This window comes from Giraffa tippelskirchi, chromosome 8 (genome assembly GCF_054371585.1).
Source record: "Giraffa tippelskirchi isolate mGirTip1 chromosome 8, T2T-mGirTip1v1.2.pri, whole genome shotgun sequence".
NCBI lineage: Eukaryota > Metazoa > Chordata > Mammalia > Artiodactyla > Giraffidae > Giraffa > Giraffa tippelskirchi.
Genome location: NC_137282.1, coordinates 65,484,873 through 65,498,334, shown reverse-complemented (window position 1 = coordinate 65,498,334; position 13,462 = coordinate 65,484,873). Strand labels below are relative to the sequence as shown.

At 55.4% G+C, this 13,462-nt stretch overlaps 2 protein-coding genes and 1 long non-coding RNA gene across 4 annotated transcripts in view; 1 reads left to right on the top strand and 2 right to left on the bottom strand.

Annotated features, from left to right (window-relative positions):
- The window catches only part of LOC145517946 (uncharacterized), a 233,750-nt gene that overhangs the window by 115,178 nt on the left and 105,110 nt on the right, over positions 1–13,462 (top strand). Inside the window, exons 32-34 of one of the 2 annotated variants that reach the window (XR_014062431.1) lie at positions 3,689–3,914; positions 7,029–7,140; positions 11,330–11,555. This is a non-coding gene — a long non-coding RNA (uncharacterized LOC145517946). Of the gene's footprint in view, positions 1–3,688; positions 6,721–7,028; positions 7,141–11,329; positions 11,556–13,462 lie in introns of those variants that run through there. The other variant, XR_014062432.1, reaches the window with a different exon arrangement.
- Positions 1,539–3,339, bottom strand: LOC145517895 (uncharacterized). Its single transcript, XM_081521223.1, has 3 exons — positions 3,154–3,339; positions 2,442–2,754; positions 1,539–2,191 (listed from the first exon to the last, which is right to left on the bottom strand). The coding sequence occupies exons 1-3, from the start codon at positions 3,286–3,288 to the stop codon at positions 1,563–1,565; spliced, it is 1,077 nt and encodes a 358-aa protein (XP_081377349.1). The 5' UTR covers positions 3,289–3,339; the 3' UTR covers positions 1,539–1,562.
- LOC145517900 (uncharacterized) lies at positions 9,180–10,980 on the bottom strand. Its single transcript, XM_081521229.1, has 3 exons — positions 10,795–10,980; positions 10,083–10,395; positions 9,180–9,832 (listed from the first exon to the last, which is right to left on the bottom strand). The coding sequence occupies exons 1-3, from the start codon at positions 10,927–10,929 to the stop codon at positions 9,204–9,206; spliced, it is 1,077 nt and encodes a 358-aa protein (XP_081377355.1). The 5' UTR covers positions 10,930–10,980; the 3' UTR covers positions 9,180–9,203.

The window sequence follows — 13,462 nt, the reverse complement described above, 5'->3', positions numbered from 1 at the left end:
GGACACCTTCCTTCATCCACCCCCCACCCCCGCCGGATTCCCACATACCCTGACCCCTTTCTCTGGATTTCGGAGCCATTTCCCGAGTCCCGCTCATATGACCTCATTCGAAGTGCACTGTGGACGAGCTGCCATCTGCAGCTGCTACCACAGCAGCCAAGGGCTTTAGCTCCCGAGTACCTCCCTTCCTTTGGAACTTGGGGGCCCTCTACTCCCCACTTGCACGCCACAGACCTTTGCTGAGGATTGTGGGGACCCTCACTCAGTTTGCAGCATGTTGTAGCCATCCCTGTCCTCTCAATACCTCCCTTGCAACTCAGCTTGTGAGCTCCTTTGGAGCAGCGTGGCCCACCTGGCTGCAACGGAAGAGACACAGCTGACAGTGAAACAACAGCTTAGATCTGACAGCCGGAAAGCTCTGTCAGAAGGGACCTCCCTCTTCACACCGTAGAGGCTGTAGGAGCCGCCAGGGTTTGGGAACCAGTGCTGGGGCCAAAATGACTCCACAGCTGTTTTCCTTCCTGGGGAGGGTTCTGGCTCGAGTGGGAATGGCTCAAGTCTCCTAAGGTTCTGAAAGCCCACTGTGTGCAGATTCACGGTACACAGAGAGGAGAAGGTGGAGTCCTGCCCTGGAGGTGGGCACAGCTCACGGATGAGCCAGGCAGGCAGGCAGGCAGGCAGGGCATGAGAACACCTGAGCTGCCTTCATGAGTGAATGGTGTGGGGGCAGAGGAAGAGAAGCCGGTCTGCTCCCTCATGTGGTGCCCAGGGCAGGTTGTCCCCAGAGGAAACCCTTACGACGGTGAGGACTATCACTGCTGTTTCCCAAGGGGTTCCGTCGGTGCGTGTCTTCCCCGGAGCGGTCAGGCCGTCTCTAAAGTACACTGGCCGTGGGCATTGCCTCTCCTTGGAACTTCCCATGTGTTTCTCTTTTTTATGGAACAGTGATTTTTCTAGAGGGGTTCTGGGCCACAAGGTTGTTGGGTCATTTTCTAGCCTTCTGTCGTGAAGAACGCTTTCCTGGGCGTTGGGGTGGTTTGTTGTTCCAGCTCCCTTTCTTGGCTTCTTTTGGGAGCTGGTGCAACAAGAGGAGCTCAGCCTCTGCCTTCTGGCTGAGATGTCACCCTTCAAACAGCAATGCCTGCCTGGAGATAATGATGGCATTTGCCAAAAGGGCTTCGTTTGGCACATGATATCTTGAAAGGACGTACACCGTCCTTTCAGCTATCAAAGGCTACTTCAAAGGACATAAAAATGAGAACTCTCCAATGGAGTCTTACAGTAGGTGGAGAGTCCGAAAAAAACTCCTTCAGTCATTTCACTGAGAGGCATTGATTGGGGACACCAAGAATATAGGAAGGAATGCCGAAAGAAAAGATGAAATTGTGTTCAGGATCGGGGGGGAGGGATGAACAGGGCGTGCTTGCCTTGAATCCAGGCTTTGTTGGCGGGTGGGGCATAAAGATGGAAGGGGTCTGCAACTACAAAGTGGTGATGGTAACACAGTATCACCAGATTGACACAACAGTGTTCCCAAATTGCAACAATGATGAAAAAGTTTACTAATCCCAACTTAACCAACAGAAATACACGAAACCATACAAACAATAAAACATCACCAGAAAGGTGGAAACAAACCAAATGCAAAGCAGTTCAGGGGAAAGGAACTCCATGTCCCCTGGGGGCAGAACGAGTTGCCGGCGTCCACGGTGAGCAGACAGGGATGGAGGCTGCAGAGCCGACCGCTGCCCTGGACGTGGTGTTTCCGGCAAGGGCTCTGGGTCTCTGTCCAGAGCGGGGGCTCGTTCTTCCTGCAGGGGCGGGTGAGTCATCGTCGGCGTCTGGGTGTTGCGCGGGAGCCAGGGCAGGCTCTCCCTGCCGAGGCGGTGACTCCTCCTCTGCCTCGGGTTCTCCTGCCAAAGCCCGAGCAGGTACAGGTGCACGTGGAGGTGGAGGTTCTCGCTGAGGGGGTGGGACATCAGTGCCTGGAGCTGGGGGTCCTGCAGGCACGGAGATCCGATCTGCCCGGTGTGCTGGCCAGTACCCAGCTGGCCTGGTGTCTCTGCGAGGGCAAGTCTCGGTTCTCCACCTGCCCTCGGTGGATTCCTGGGTCCTGCACCTGGAGCCACCACCTCTGTAGGGACAGGTCTGGGAAGTGGAGCCTGGTTCCAGTTGGAGGCCAGTGCTAGAGCTGGGGGAGAAGCAAAGTTTACCCACAGGCCAGCCTTGGCATGTGCGTATCCCGGGACAGAAAGCTTCCAAGAGATTCCCAAAGAATACCCAGCGTCGGATGTCTTTTGGGACTGAAGTGTGCAAGATGGGGGTGGGGGTGTGAGGCCAGCGCTTGCTGCAGGCCCAGCAGCATCTTTCGGGGACTCGTCCCTGTGTAGCTCAGCACCCCCTCCCCACACACTCCCGTGCACCAGCCCCAGCGTCCTCACCTCTGTGCTCTGGCGTGCTGGGCTCCAGGTCCTCCTGCTGCCTCAGAGGCCGGGGTTCTCGGGACTCTGGGTCGGAGCCGGGTGTGCTGAGCTCCGTGGCAGCCTCAGACTGGGCCGCCGGGTGTATCCTGGGCGGTGTCTCGGCAGCAGGCCTTCCCCGCCTCCGCTTCGCCCCCGGTGGGGCTGATGCCTCCGTGGGCACGCTCACCTGGAGCCTGCACTGGGCCTCACGGGCGGGGGGGTGGTGCTCCGACCCCTCCCTCCAGGAGGTGGACGGGGTGTCCCCGTCCTCGGCCTCATCACGTGGGAAGCTCTGCAACGACAGTGACCGTCAGCCAGCCGTGCTGGGAGTTTTCCGAGCTGGGCCCGGCCAGTGGAGCCGCTGCTTCTGCCTGCTCGAACTTCTCTTCCCAGAAGGGTCAGAGACGTGTGTCTGCTCACATCCCCACCCGGGAGGAAAGAGACCCACCTGAGGGTGTGAGGTCAGCCTGGGCGGCCGGCGCTGCCCGCACTCTCCCCATCCCACCCAGCCTGCTCTCCCCTGGGGTGTGGACACAACTTGTCCGCAGGCTTCTGACCCCACATCCGCCTGGGCTTCCTTGAGGGAGACACACCCCGAGAAACCCGCATCCACACACACAGGCAAAGGACCCGGTGTTTCCGGGTGGCATGGGAGAGGTGGCCTGGCCCGGCCTGGGGCTCCCCGTGTTACCTTTCTGTTTCTCCGGGCAAAGGGCCAGAGGCCTCTCGGGGGTGCCCTGAGCCAACGTCGACAGGGTGCCCACGCACACTGCCTGTGAGCTCTCCTGCGGCCCCGGGCTCTGGGCAGGGGCAAACAGCAGAACATCCTGGCAGCAAGTGATCTGGCTGGGGGCTCCTCTCCGCTCTGGAGGCCTGGATACCCGGGTTGCGGGTTCTGTTGGGTTCTGTTGCCGGCAGGTGACATCATTTCCTGGGGTTCGTGCTGAGGTCCCTTCCCCAAAACTTCCCAAGGGAATCTCTGGGTTTCTGACTGCTCGACCACCCCCCTTAGGCCATGTGCAGGCACAGTGACAGCCACACAGCCCAGCCCACAGCCCTGGGGAGGCCTGGGTGCAGCCAGGGCCTGAGCTCCGAGGACCCCGCTGCTCTCAGACCAGGCTCCTTCTTCTCATAAGTGGTGTGGCCCTGGACAAGCATATGCCCCTCAGGGTTTCCCCAGTCTCTCCATCTGCAGAGAGGGGGTCATTCTCCCATCTGTTTCCTAGGTCTGGCGGCCTACGAGCAGCTCCATGCCTTTCCACCTGGGGCCGATATCACGTGGAGCTTGTGCGCTGAGACTTCAGAAAGAAAGACTCCATCCAGGGCTGACACAGCACAGAATGGGGCAGAACGAGGCCTGGATGCGCCGTGGAACCCAGGAAAAGGCACTCCCCCTCCTGACTGTTTTGAGACCCCGCATCCAAGTTGGAGCACCGAAAGGAAGACTCGAAGGTCTCCCTCTCTTATAGAAAAGAGTAGCCAACTTTCTGGTCCTCTGTTTGCATTGAGATTCTGTTCAAGTGTCCCAGCTCGGCTTCTGCGGGTGGCTGAGCTTCTAATGGATCCCTGGGTTCTTGTCTTTTCCTCTCCAAACCTTCCGTCCTTTTCCCCCTTCTGGGGTGGATGGGCGCTGTCATTGCTTCTACCTTCGAGACAGAGTGATGAAAAGTCTGGGCCATCGACTCCTTTCCTCTCTTTGGTTCCGTGTCTCTCTCTGGCTGTGTCCCTCTCTTTTCCTTTCTCGATTCAGTCTGTGTCTTCCTCTTTCTCTCTCGTGTGTGGATGGATGGATGCTAGGAATGCACATGTATATGATTAGATGAGGGTTATGTTTTAGGGATAGGTTAGAGGGAGAGAAAGGCTTTAGGTCGGAGTTGGTCATGGGGGAAGGGTCAAGGGTGGTGGTGGTGTTTCTTGGAATCTGAGTGCTGTGCATTCTTCGTCTCTTTCCATATGAACCCCTTCTCAGATACACCACTTGCAAGGAGTCTCTCATGTTCCGTTTCCTATCTTTTGCATTTGTGAATGCTTAGCTTCTCTGTTGTGAAGAGGTTCCATTGGATGGAAACCCATTGGTGTACTTCGTTTCCCTCTTTCCCTTACTTGAAGAGACCCATTTCTACCTCCGCCCAGCAAATGGCAAGGAGACTCTGATGTTAAGGAGCCTTTGACCTACGCTTCTTTCTAGCTATCTCATGACATCAGCCTTTAGGGTGAGGGTTTTCCCCGATATTGAGGTGGTGTGAGATCAAAACCAATAGCGTTCTTCAGATGTAGCTGTCTGGTTTTCCCATGGACATTGATTGAAGAGGCTTTCTTGTTCCCATTTGGATATTCTCCCCTTCTGTGTCAGAGATGAGTTGACCATGGATGCCGGGGTTTGTTTCTGGACCCTCAACTTTATTCCATCGATCTGGATCTGTGTGTGTTGTTGTATTCCCAATAGCATACTGTCCTGCTGCTGCCGCTGCGGCTAAGTCACTTCAGTCGTGTCTGACTCTGCGCGACCCCATGGCCTGCAGCCTACCAGGCTCCTCTGTCCAGGGCACTTTCCAGGCAAGAGTACTGGAGTGGGTCGCCATCGCCTTCTCCGATACTCTCCTGAGGATCCTAGTTTGCTCGTCTAATTTCCTTTCACACAACCTTGGATGTCCGTATCGGGGCTTTTTCGTCGGATTGTATTGACAATTTAGGCTCTTTTCTGTTTCCGAAACCCCTGTTGCAATTCTTTGTTCGGTGCCAAAATGCATTGGCATTTTGGGAGGAATAGCATCGAAGCTGTGGATTGCCTTGTGGGGCTGTGACATCATTTTCCCAATAGGAATTCTTTCAAGCCCTGAGCACAGCTTCTCTTTGCAGCGATTGGTGTGGGCTTGATCTTCCTTCTTCCATCTCTCGCCGTTTTGTGAGAACAGGTCCTTCCTTCCCTTCTGGGTTAGATGGACTCGTGGGTATCACTTCAGTGAATGGCATTGTCAGTGGGGGTGATAATTCCCTTCTCATTGGAAGACTTTGCTGTGAGTATTAGAAATGCAAGTGATTTCTCTTCCCCTTCCTCCCTGTCCATCTCTCAGAGCCACCGGGAAACAGAGGCCTCATCCAGGGTCACACAGGCCCGAGGGAGTGCAACTAGACTGTTGTTTCTTCAGGCCCTCAGTGCTGGACATCATCCGGGATACTCTGTGTGTGTCTTCCTCAGTCTGCTGTCCCTTCAGACCTTTCCCTAGTTTTCACAGGCTTGTCGTGTTGGTGTTCTTTGTCTGTTTGGAGACACATCCTTGAGAAGCTTTGAGTTTCCACTCATTCGTCTCGCGATGTATGACCTGTCTTTTGCTTTTGTCATGAGGTCTTTCCCACAGTAGATATCTTTGATTTTGCAAAGTCCACTGTATTCTCTGGGTTGTTTTGTGGGCTGCCTTTTTGTTTTGTGTGTGAAGACTCAAAGCACTTGTCCGGTTTCCGCTCATTGTTCTTCTAGATTTGTGACAAGTTTTCATGGAAACTTTGTCTAGGGATAACTGGAAGTGAACTCGGTGTAAGGTGTCAAGTCTCCATCTCCATTCATGTCATGCCCTGCAGTTTCCAATTCCCTGTTCCTGAGTGGTTTTGGAGACCTTGTGGGAAGTCTGGTTGCATCGGAGTTTGCGTTTCCACCTTGAGTAGATTCACACTGTTCTGCCCTCAGGGACACTGTCAAGGGGGAGTGAGGAGCAGCCTGCACTTCCAGCAGTGACCACACGGTGGGGCGAGTGCTGCTCTCCCCTCTGGGAGCCCCAGGCCACAGGCATCCCAGTGAGGAGCCAGCTTTGTGCTCAGCTGAAAGGAGTTAGTCTCTCAGGATCCTCTGAGCCCTTGCCTTTGGATCACCCAGGGTGGGCATTTACTGTGACAGAAAAAAATTGCCCTGAATTCCATGGACGGAAGAGCCTGGCTGTGTAGAGTTCGTGAGTTGCCGTGAATCAGACACAACTGAGGACACAAAAATTCAATAGACTAAAACCCTTTTTGGGGGTGGGGGAAGTGAAAGGGGGTGATGTGGGTTTTTTTGTCTTATATAATAGCCAAGGGAAATCTAGTTTAAACCTAAATTCACATAGATGGGAAAGGTATAGCTCTCCGTCACCCTATTAAAAAAAAAAAAAACTACTTAAATTTTCTGAAAGTTTATTTAGTAGCTTCCTTGAGCAGTTCATTGTGAAGCTTTTTTTTTTTTTTTTTCTGTCACATTGGCCTCATTAAAAAGTACGGTTTGCCTTTACTGGATAATTTCGTTCATTGGTTTGTTAGGGAATCTTGGTAATATTTGAGTTTCCTGGGGAGCATGGTCACATGACCTGGCCCTGGCCAATCGGTGCGTTCCACCTCCCTGGCCACTGTGATTGGCTCCGGACTGGGGCAGTGCCCAATCGGGGCCCAGGGTCGGGCCTCACGTTGGAAGCCAGGGGAAGACGAGCTCTCGTCCTGCTGGGGTAGGGGAAGGGGTGGGGCCGGGGGAGGTCAGGCTCCAGCAGTGGGAGGGGCTTGAGGTCCGCCTGCGGCAGTTGGTGACCTTCCTGCTCCCCTCAGGGCAGAGCCGCCGGCCTGAGAATGAGGGCACTGCTGAGCCCAGGGGCTGGGATGGCCCGTTGCTGCTGTGGTCCCAGAGCTCCACCCGAGACCTGAGGGAGGCCGTCTGCCCGTGAGTCCTCTCCCGCTTGTCTGTCAGCTTGTTTGAACCATGCTGGGTTTTCTGCCCAGCTGGCTAAGGGGAGTCCCTGGAAATGCAAGGGTGTGGGTTTTGGCAGACTTCAGGGAAGACATGCCAGATGAGCCTGGGAGACTCCCCCTTAATCTGGATTCAGGAGATATCTCTTCGGGCCAGCTAGTAATTGTAGGATAAGCCTAATGAGTCTTCACAGGATGAAGAGAGTAACGTGCCAAGGTAGCAATCGATGTCCTCATTCGAGAGGATGAAGCTGGTGCTCAGAGAAGGGGGGAACTTGGCCACAGCAAGGAGGTGTGCACCCAGACAGAACCCCCAGATCCGGCCATTTGAGCTCAGGGAGGCCACTGGTGTGGCTTGTCCCTGTGGCAGGGGCCGAGGCACGCAGCCCACCCTGATTCCTGCGGGGGCCTGACTTGGGAAGTGCCATCTGGTAGCTTTGAGACTCACCAAACCAAATTGCACTGGAGAGAGGAAGGACACCTTCCTTCATCCACCCCCCACCCCCGCCGGATTCCCACATACCCTGACCCCTTTCTCTGGATTTCGGAGCCATTTCCCGAGTCCCGCTCATATGACCTCATTCGAAGTGCACTGTGGACGAGCTGCCATCTGCAGCTGCTACCACAGCAGCCAAGGGCTTTAGCTCCCGAGTACCTCCCTTCCTTTGGAACTTGGGGGCCCTCTACTCCCCACTTGCACGCCACAGACCTTTGCTGAGGATTGTGGGGACCCTCACTCAGTTTGCAGCACGTTGTAGCCATCCCTGTCCTCTCAATACCTCCCTTGCAACTCAGCTTGTGAGCTCCTTTGGAGCAGCGTGGCCCACCTGGCTGCAACGGAAGAGACACAGCTGACAGTGAAACAACAGCTTAGATCTGACAGCCGGAAAGCTCTGTCAGAAGGGACCTCCCTCTTCACACCGTAGAGGCTGTAGGAGCCGCCAGGGTTTGGGAACCAGTGCTGGGGCCAAAATGACTCCACAGCTGTTTTCCTTCCTGGGGAGGGTTCTGGCTCGAGTGGGAATGGCTCAAGTCTCCTAAGGTTCTGAAAGCCCACTGTGTGCAGATTCACGGTACACAGAGAGGAGAAGGTGGAGTCCTGCCCTGGAGGTGGGCACAGCTCACGGATGAGCCAGGCAGGCAGGCAGGCAGGCAGGGCATGAGAACACCTGAGCTGCCTTCATGAGTGAATGGTGTGGGGGCAGAGGAAGAGAAGCCGGTCTGCTCCCTCATGTGGTGCCCAGGGCAGGTTGTCCCCAGAGGAAACCCTTACGACGGTGAGGACTATCACTGCTGTTTCCCAAGGGGTTCCGTCGGTGCGTGTCTTCCCCGGAGCGGTCAGGCCGTCTCTAAAGTACACTGGCCGTGGGCATTGCCTCTCCTTGGAACTTCCCATGTGTTTCTCTTTTTTATGGAACAGTGATTTTTCTAGAGGGGTTCTGGGCCACAAGGTTGTTGGGTCATTTTCTAGCCTTCTGTCGTGAAGAACGCTTTCCTGGGCGTTGGGGTGGTTTGTTGTTCCAGCTCCCTTTCTTGGCTTCTTTTGGGTGCTGGTGCAACAAGAGGAGCTCAGCCTCTGCCTTCTGGCTGAGATGTCACCCTTCAAACAGCAATGCCTGCCTGGAGATAATGATGGCATTTGCCAAAAGGGCTTCGTTTGGCACATGATATCTTGAAAGGACGTACACCGTCCTTTCAGCTATCAAAGGCTACTTCAAAGGACATAAAAATGAGAACTCTCCAATGGAGTCTTACAGTAGGTGGAGAGTCCGAAAAAAACTCCTTCAGTCATTTCACTGAGAGGCATTGATTGGGGACACCAAGAATATAGGAAGGAATGCCGAAAGAAAAGATGAAATTGTGTTCAGGATCGGGGGGGAGGGATGAACAGGGCGTGCTTGCCTTGAATCCAGGCTTTGTTGGCGGGTGGGGCATAAAGATGGAAGGGGTCTGCAACTACAAAGTGGTGATGGTAACACAGTATCACCAGAGTGACACAACAGTGTTCCCAAATTGCAACAATGATGAAAAAGTTTACTAATCCCAACTTAACCAACAGAAATACACGAAACCATACAAACAATAAAACATCACCAGAAAGGTGGAAACAAACCAAATGCAAAGCAGTTCAGGGGAAAGGAACTCCATGTCCCCTGGGGGCAGAACGAGTTGCCGGCGTCCACGGTGAGCAGACAGGGATGGAGGCTGCAGAGCCGACCGCTGCCCTGGACGTGGTGTTTCCGGCAAGGGCTCTGGGTCTCTGTCCAGAGCGGGGGCTCGTTCTTCCTGCAGGGGCGGGTGAGTCATCGTCGGCGTCTGGGTGTTGCGCGGGAGCCAGGGCAGGCTCTCCCTGCCGAGGCGGTGACTCCTCCTCTGCCTCGGGTTCTCCTGCCAAAGCCCGAGCAGGTACAGGTGCACGTGGAGGTGGAGGTTCTCGCTGAGGGGGTGGGACATCAGTGCCTGGAGCTGGGGGTCCTGCAGGCACGGAGATCCGATCTGCCCGGTGTGCTGGCCAGTACCCAGCTGGCCTGGTGTCTCTGCGAGGGCAAGTCTCGGTTCTCCACCTGCCCTCGGTGGATTCCTGGGTCCTGCACCTGGAGCCACCACCTCTGTAGGGACAGGTCTGGGAAGTGGAGCCTGGTTCCAGTTGGAGGCCAGTGCTAGAGCTGGGGGAGAAGCAAAGTTTACCCACAGGCCAGCCTTGGCATGTGCGTATCCCGGGACAGAAAGCTTCCAAGAGATTCCCAAAGAATACCCAGCGTCGGATGTCTTTTGGGACTGAAGTGTGCAAGATGGGGGTGGGGGTGTGAGGCCAGCGCTTGCTGCAGGCCCAGCAGCATCTTTCGGGGACTCGTCCCTGTGTAGCTCAGCACCCCCTCCCCACACACTCCCGTGCACCAGCCCCAGCGTCCTCACCTCTGTGCTCTGGCGTGCTGGGCTCCAGGTCCTCCTGCTGCCTCAGAGGCCGGGGTTCTCGGGACTCTGGGTCGGAGCCGGGTGTGCTGAGCTCCGTGGCAGCCTCAGACTGGGCCGCCGGGTGTATCCTGGGCGGTGTCTCGGCAGCAGGCCTTCCCCGCCTCCGCTTCGCCCCCGGTGGGGCTGATGCCTCCGTGGGCACGCTCACCTGGAGCCTGCACTGGGCCTCACGGGCGGGGGGGTGGTGCTCCGACCCCTCCCTCCAGGAGGTGGACGGGGTGTCCCCGTCCTCGGCCTCATCACGTGGGAAGCTCTGCAACGACAGTGACCGTCAGCCAGCCGTGCTGGGAGTTTTCCGAGCTGGGCCCGGCCAGTGGAGCCGCTGCTTCTGCCTGCTCGAACTTCTCTTCCCAGAAGGGTCAGAGACGTGTGTCTGCTCACATCCCCACCCGGGAGGAAAGAGACCCACCTGAGGGTGTGAGGTCAGCCTGGGCGGCCGGCGCTGCCCGCACTCTCCCCATCCCACCCAGCCTGCTCTCCCCTGGGGTGTGGACACAACTTGTCCGCAGGCTTCTGACCCCACATCCGCCTGGGCTTCCTTGAGGGAGACACACCCCGAGAAACCCGCATCCACACACACAGGCAAAGGACCCGGTGTTTCCGGGTGGCATGGGAGAGGTGGCCTGGCCCGGCCTGGGGCTCCCCGTGTTACCTTTCTGTTTCTCCGGGCAAAGGGCCAGAGGCCTCTCGGGGGTGCCCTGAGCCAACGTCGACAGGGTGCCCACGCACACTGCCTGTGAGCTCTCCTGCGGCCCCGGGCTCTGGGCAGGGGCAAACAGCAGAACATCCTGGCAGCAAGTGATCTGGCTGGGGGCTCCTCTCCGCTCTGGAGGCCTGGATACCCGGGTTGCGGGTTCTGTTGGGTTCTGTTGCCGGCAGGTGACATCATTTCCTGGGGTTCGTGCTGAGGTCCCTTCCCCAAAACTTCCCAAGGGAATCTCTGGGTTTCTGACTGCTCGACCACCCCCCTTAGGCCATGTGCAGGCACAGTGACAGCCACACAGCCCAGCCCACAGCCCTGGGGAGGCCTGGGTGCAGCCAGGGCCTGAGCTCCGAGGACCCCGCTGCTCTCAGACCAGGCTCCTTCTTCTCATAAGTGGTGTGGCCCTGGACAAGCATATGCCCCTCAGGGTTTCCCCAGTCTCTCCATCTGCAGAGAGGGGGTCATTCTCCCATCTGTTTCCTAGGTCTGGCGGCCTACGAGCAGCTCCATGCCTTTCCACCTGGGGCCGATATCACGTGGAGCTTGTGCGCTGAGACTTCAGAAAGAAAGACTCCATCCAGGGCTGACACAGCACAGAATGGGGCAGAACGAGGCCTGGATGCGCCGTGGAACCCAGGAAAAGGCACTCCCCCTCCTGACTGTTTTGAGACCCCGCATCCAAGTTGGAGCACCGAAAGGAAGACTCGAAGGTCTCCCTCTCTTATAGAAAAGAGTAGCCAACTTTCTGGTCCTCTGTTTGCATTGAGATTCTGTTCAAGTGTCCCAGCTCGGCTTCTGCGGGTGGCTGAGCTTCTAATGGATCCCTGGGTTCTTGTCTTTTCCTCTCCAAACCTTCCGTCCTTTTCCCCCTTCTGGGGTGGATGGGCGCTGTCATTGCTTCTACCTTCGAGACAGAGTGATGAAAAGTCTGGGCCATCGACTCCTTTCCTCTCTTTGGTTCCGTGTCTCTCTCTGGCTGTGTCCCTCTCTTTTCCTTTCTCGATTCAGTCTGTGTCTTCCTCTTTCTCTCTCGTGTGTGGATGGATGGATGCTAGGAATGCACATGTATATGATTAGATGAGGGTTATGTTTTAGGGATAGGTTAGAGGGAGAGAAAGGCTTTAGGTCGGAGTTGGTCATGGGGGAAGGGTCAAGGGTGGTGGTGGTGTTTCTTGGAATCTGAGTGCTGTGCATTCTTCGTCTCTTTCCATATGAACCCCTTCTCAGATACACCACTTGCAAGGAGTCTCTCATGTTCCGTTTCCTATCTTTTGCATTTGTGAATGCTTAGCTTCTCTGTTGTGAAGAGGTTCCATTGGATGGAAACCCATTGGTGTACTTCGTTTCCCTCTTTCCCTTACTTGAAGAGACCCATTTCTACCTCCGCCCAGCAAATGGCAAGGAGACTCTGATGTTAAGGAGCCTTTGACCTACGCTTCTTTCTAGCTATCTCATGACATCAGCCTTTAGGGTGAGGGTTTTCCCCGATATTGAGGTGGTGTGAGATCAAAACCAATAGCGTTCTTCAGATGTAGCTGTCTGGTTTTCCCATGGACATTGATTGAAGAGGCTTTCTTGTTCCCATTTGGATATTCTCCCCTTCTGTGTCAGAGACGAGTTGACCATGGATGCCGGGGTTTGTTTCTGGACCCTCAACTTTATTCCATCGATCTGGATCTGTGTGTGTTGTTGTATTCCCAATAGCATACTGTCCTGCTGCTGCCGCTGCGGCTAAGTCACTTCAGTCGTGTCTGACTCTGCGCGACCCCATGGCCTGCAGCCTACCAGGCTCCTCTGTCCAGGGCACTTTCCAGGCAAGAGTACTGGAGTGGGTCGCCATCGCCTTCTCCGATACTCTCCTGAGGATCCTAGTTTGCTCGTCTAATTTCCTTTCACACAACCTTGGATGTCCGTATCGGGGCTTTTTCGTCGGATTGTATTGACAATTTAGGCTCTTTTCTGTTTCCGTAACCCCTGTTGCAATTCTTTGTTCGGTGCCAAAATGCATTGGCATTTTGGGAGGAATAGCATCGAAGCTGTGGATTGCCTTGTGGGGCTGTGACATCATTTTCCCAATAGGAATTCTTTCAAGCCCTGAGCACAGCTTCTCTTTGCAGCGATTGGTGTGGGCTTGATCTTCCTTCTTCCATCTCTCGCCGTTTTGTGAGAACAGGTCCTTCCTTCCCTTCTGGGTTAGATGGACTCGTGGGTATCACTTCAGTGAATGGCATTGTCAGTGGGGGTGATAATTCCCTTCTCATTGGAAGACTTTGCTGTGAGTATTAGAAATGCAAGTGATTTCTCTTCCCCTTCCTCCCTGTCCATCTCTCAGAGCCACCGGGAAACAGAGGCCTCATCCAGGGTCACACAGGCCCGAGGGAGTGCAACTAGACTGTTGTTTCTTCAGGCCCTCAGTGCTGGACATCATCCGGGATACTCTGTGTGTGTCTTCCTCAGTCTGCTGTCCCTTCAGACCTTTCCCTAGTTTTCACAGGCTTGTCGTGTTGGTGTTCTTTGTCTGTTTGGAGACACATCCTTGAGAAGCTTTGAGTTTCCACTCATTCGTCTCGCGATGTATGACCTGTCTTTTGCTTTTGTCATGAGGTCTTTCCCACAG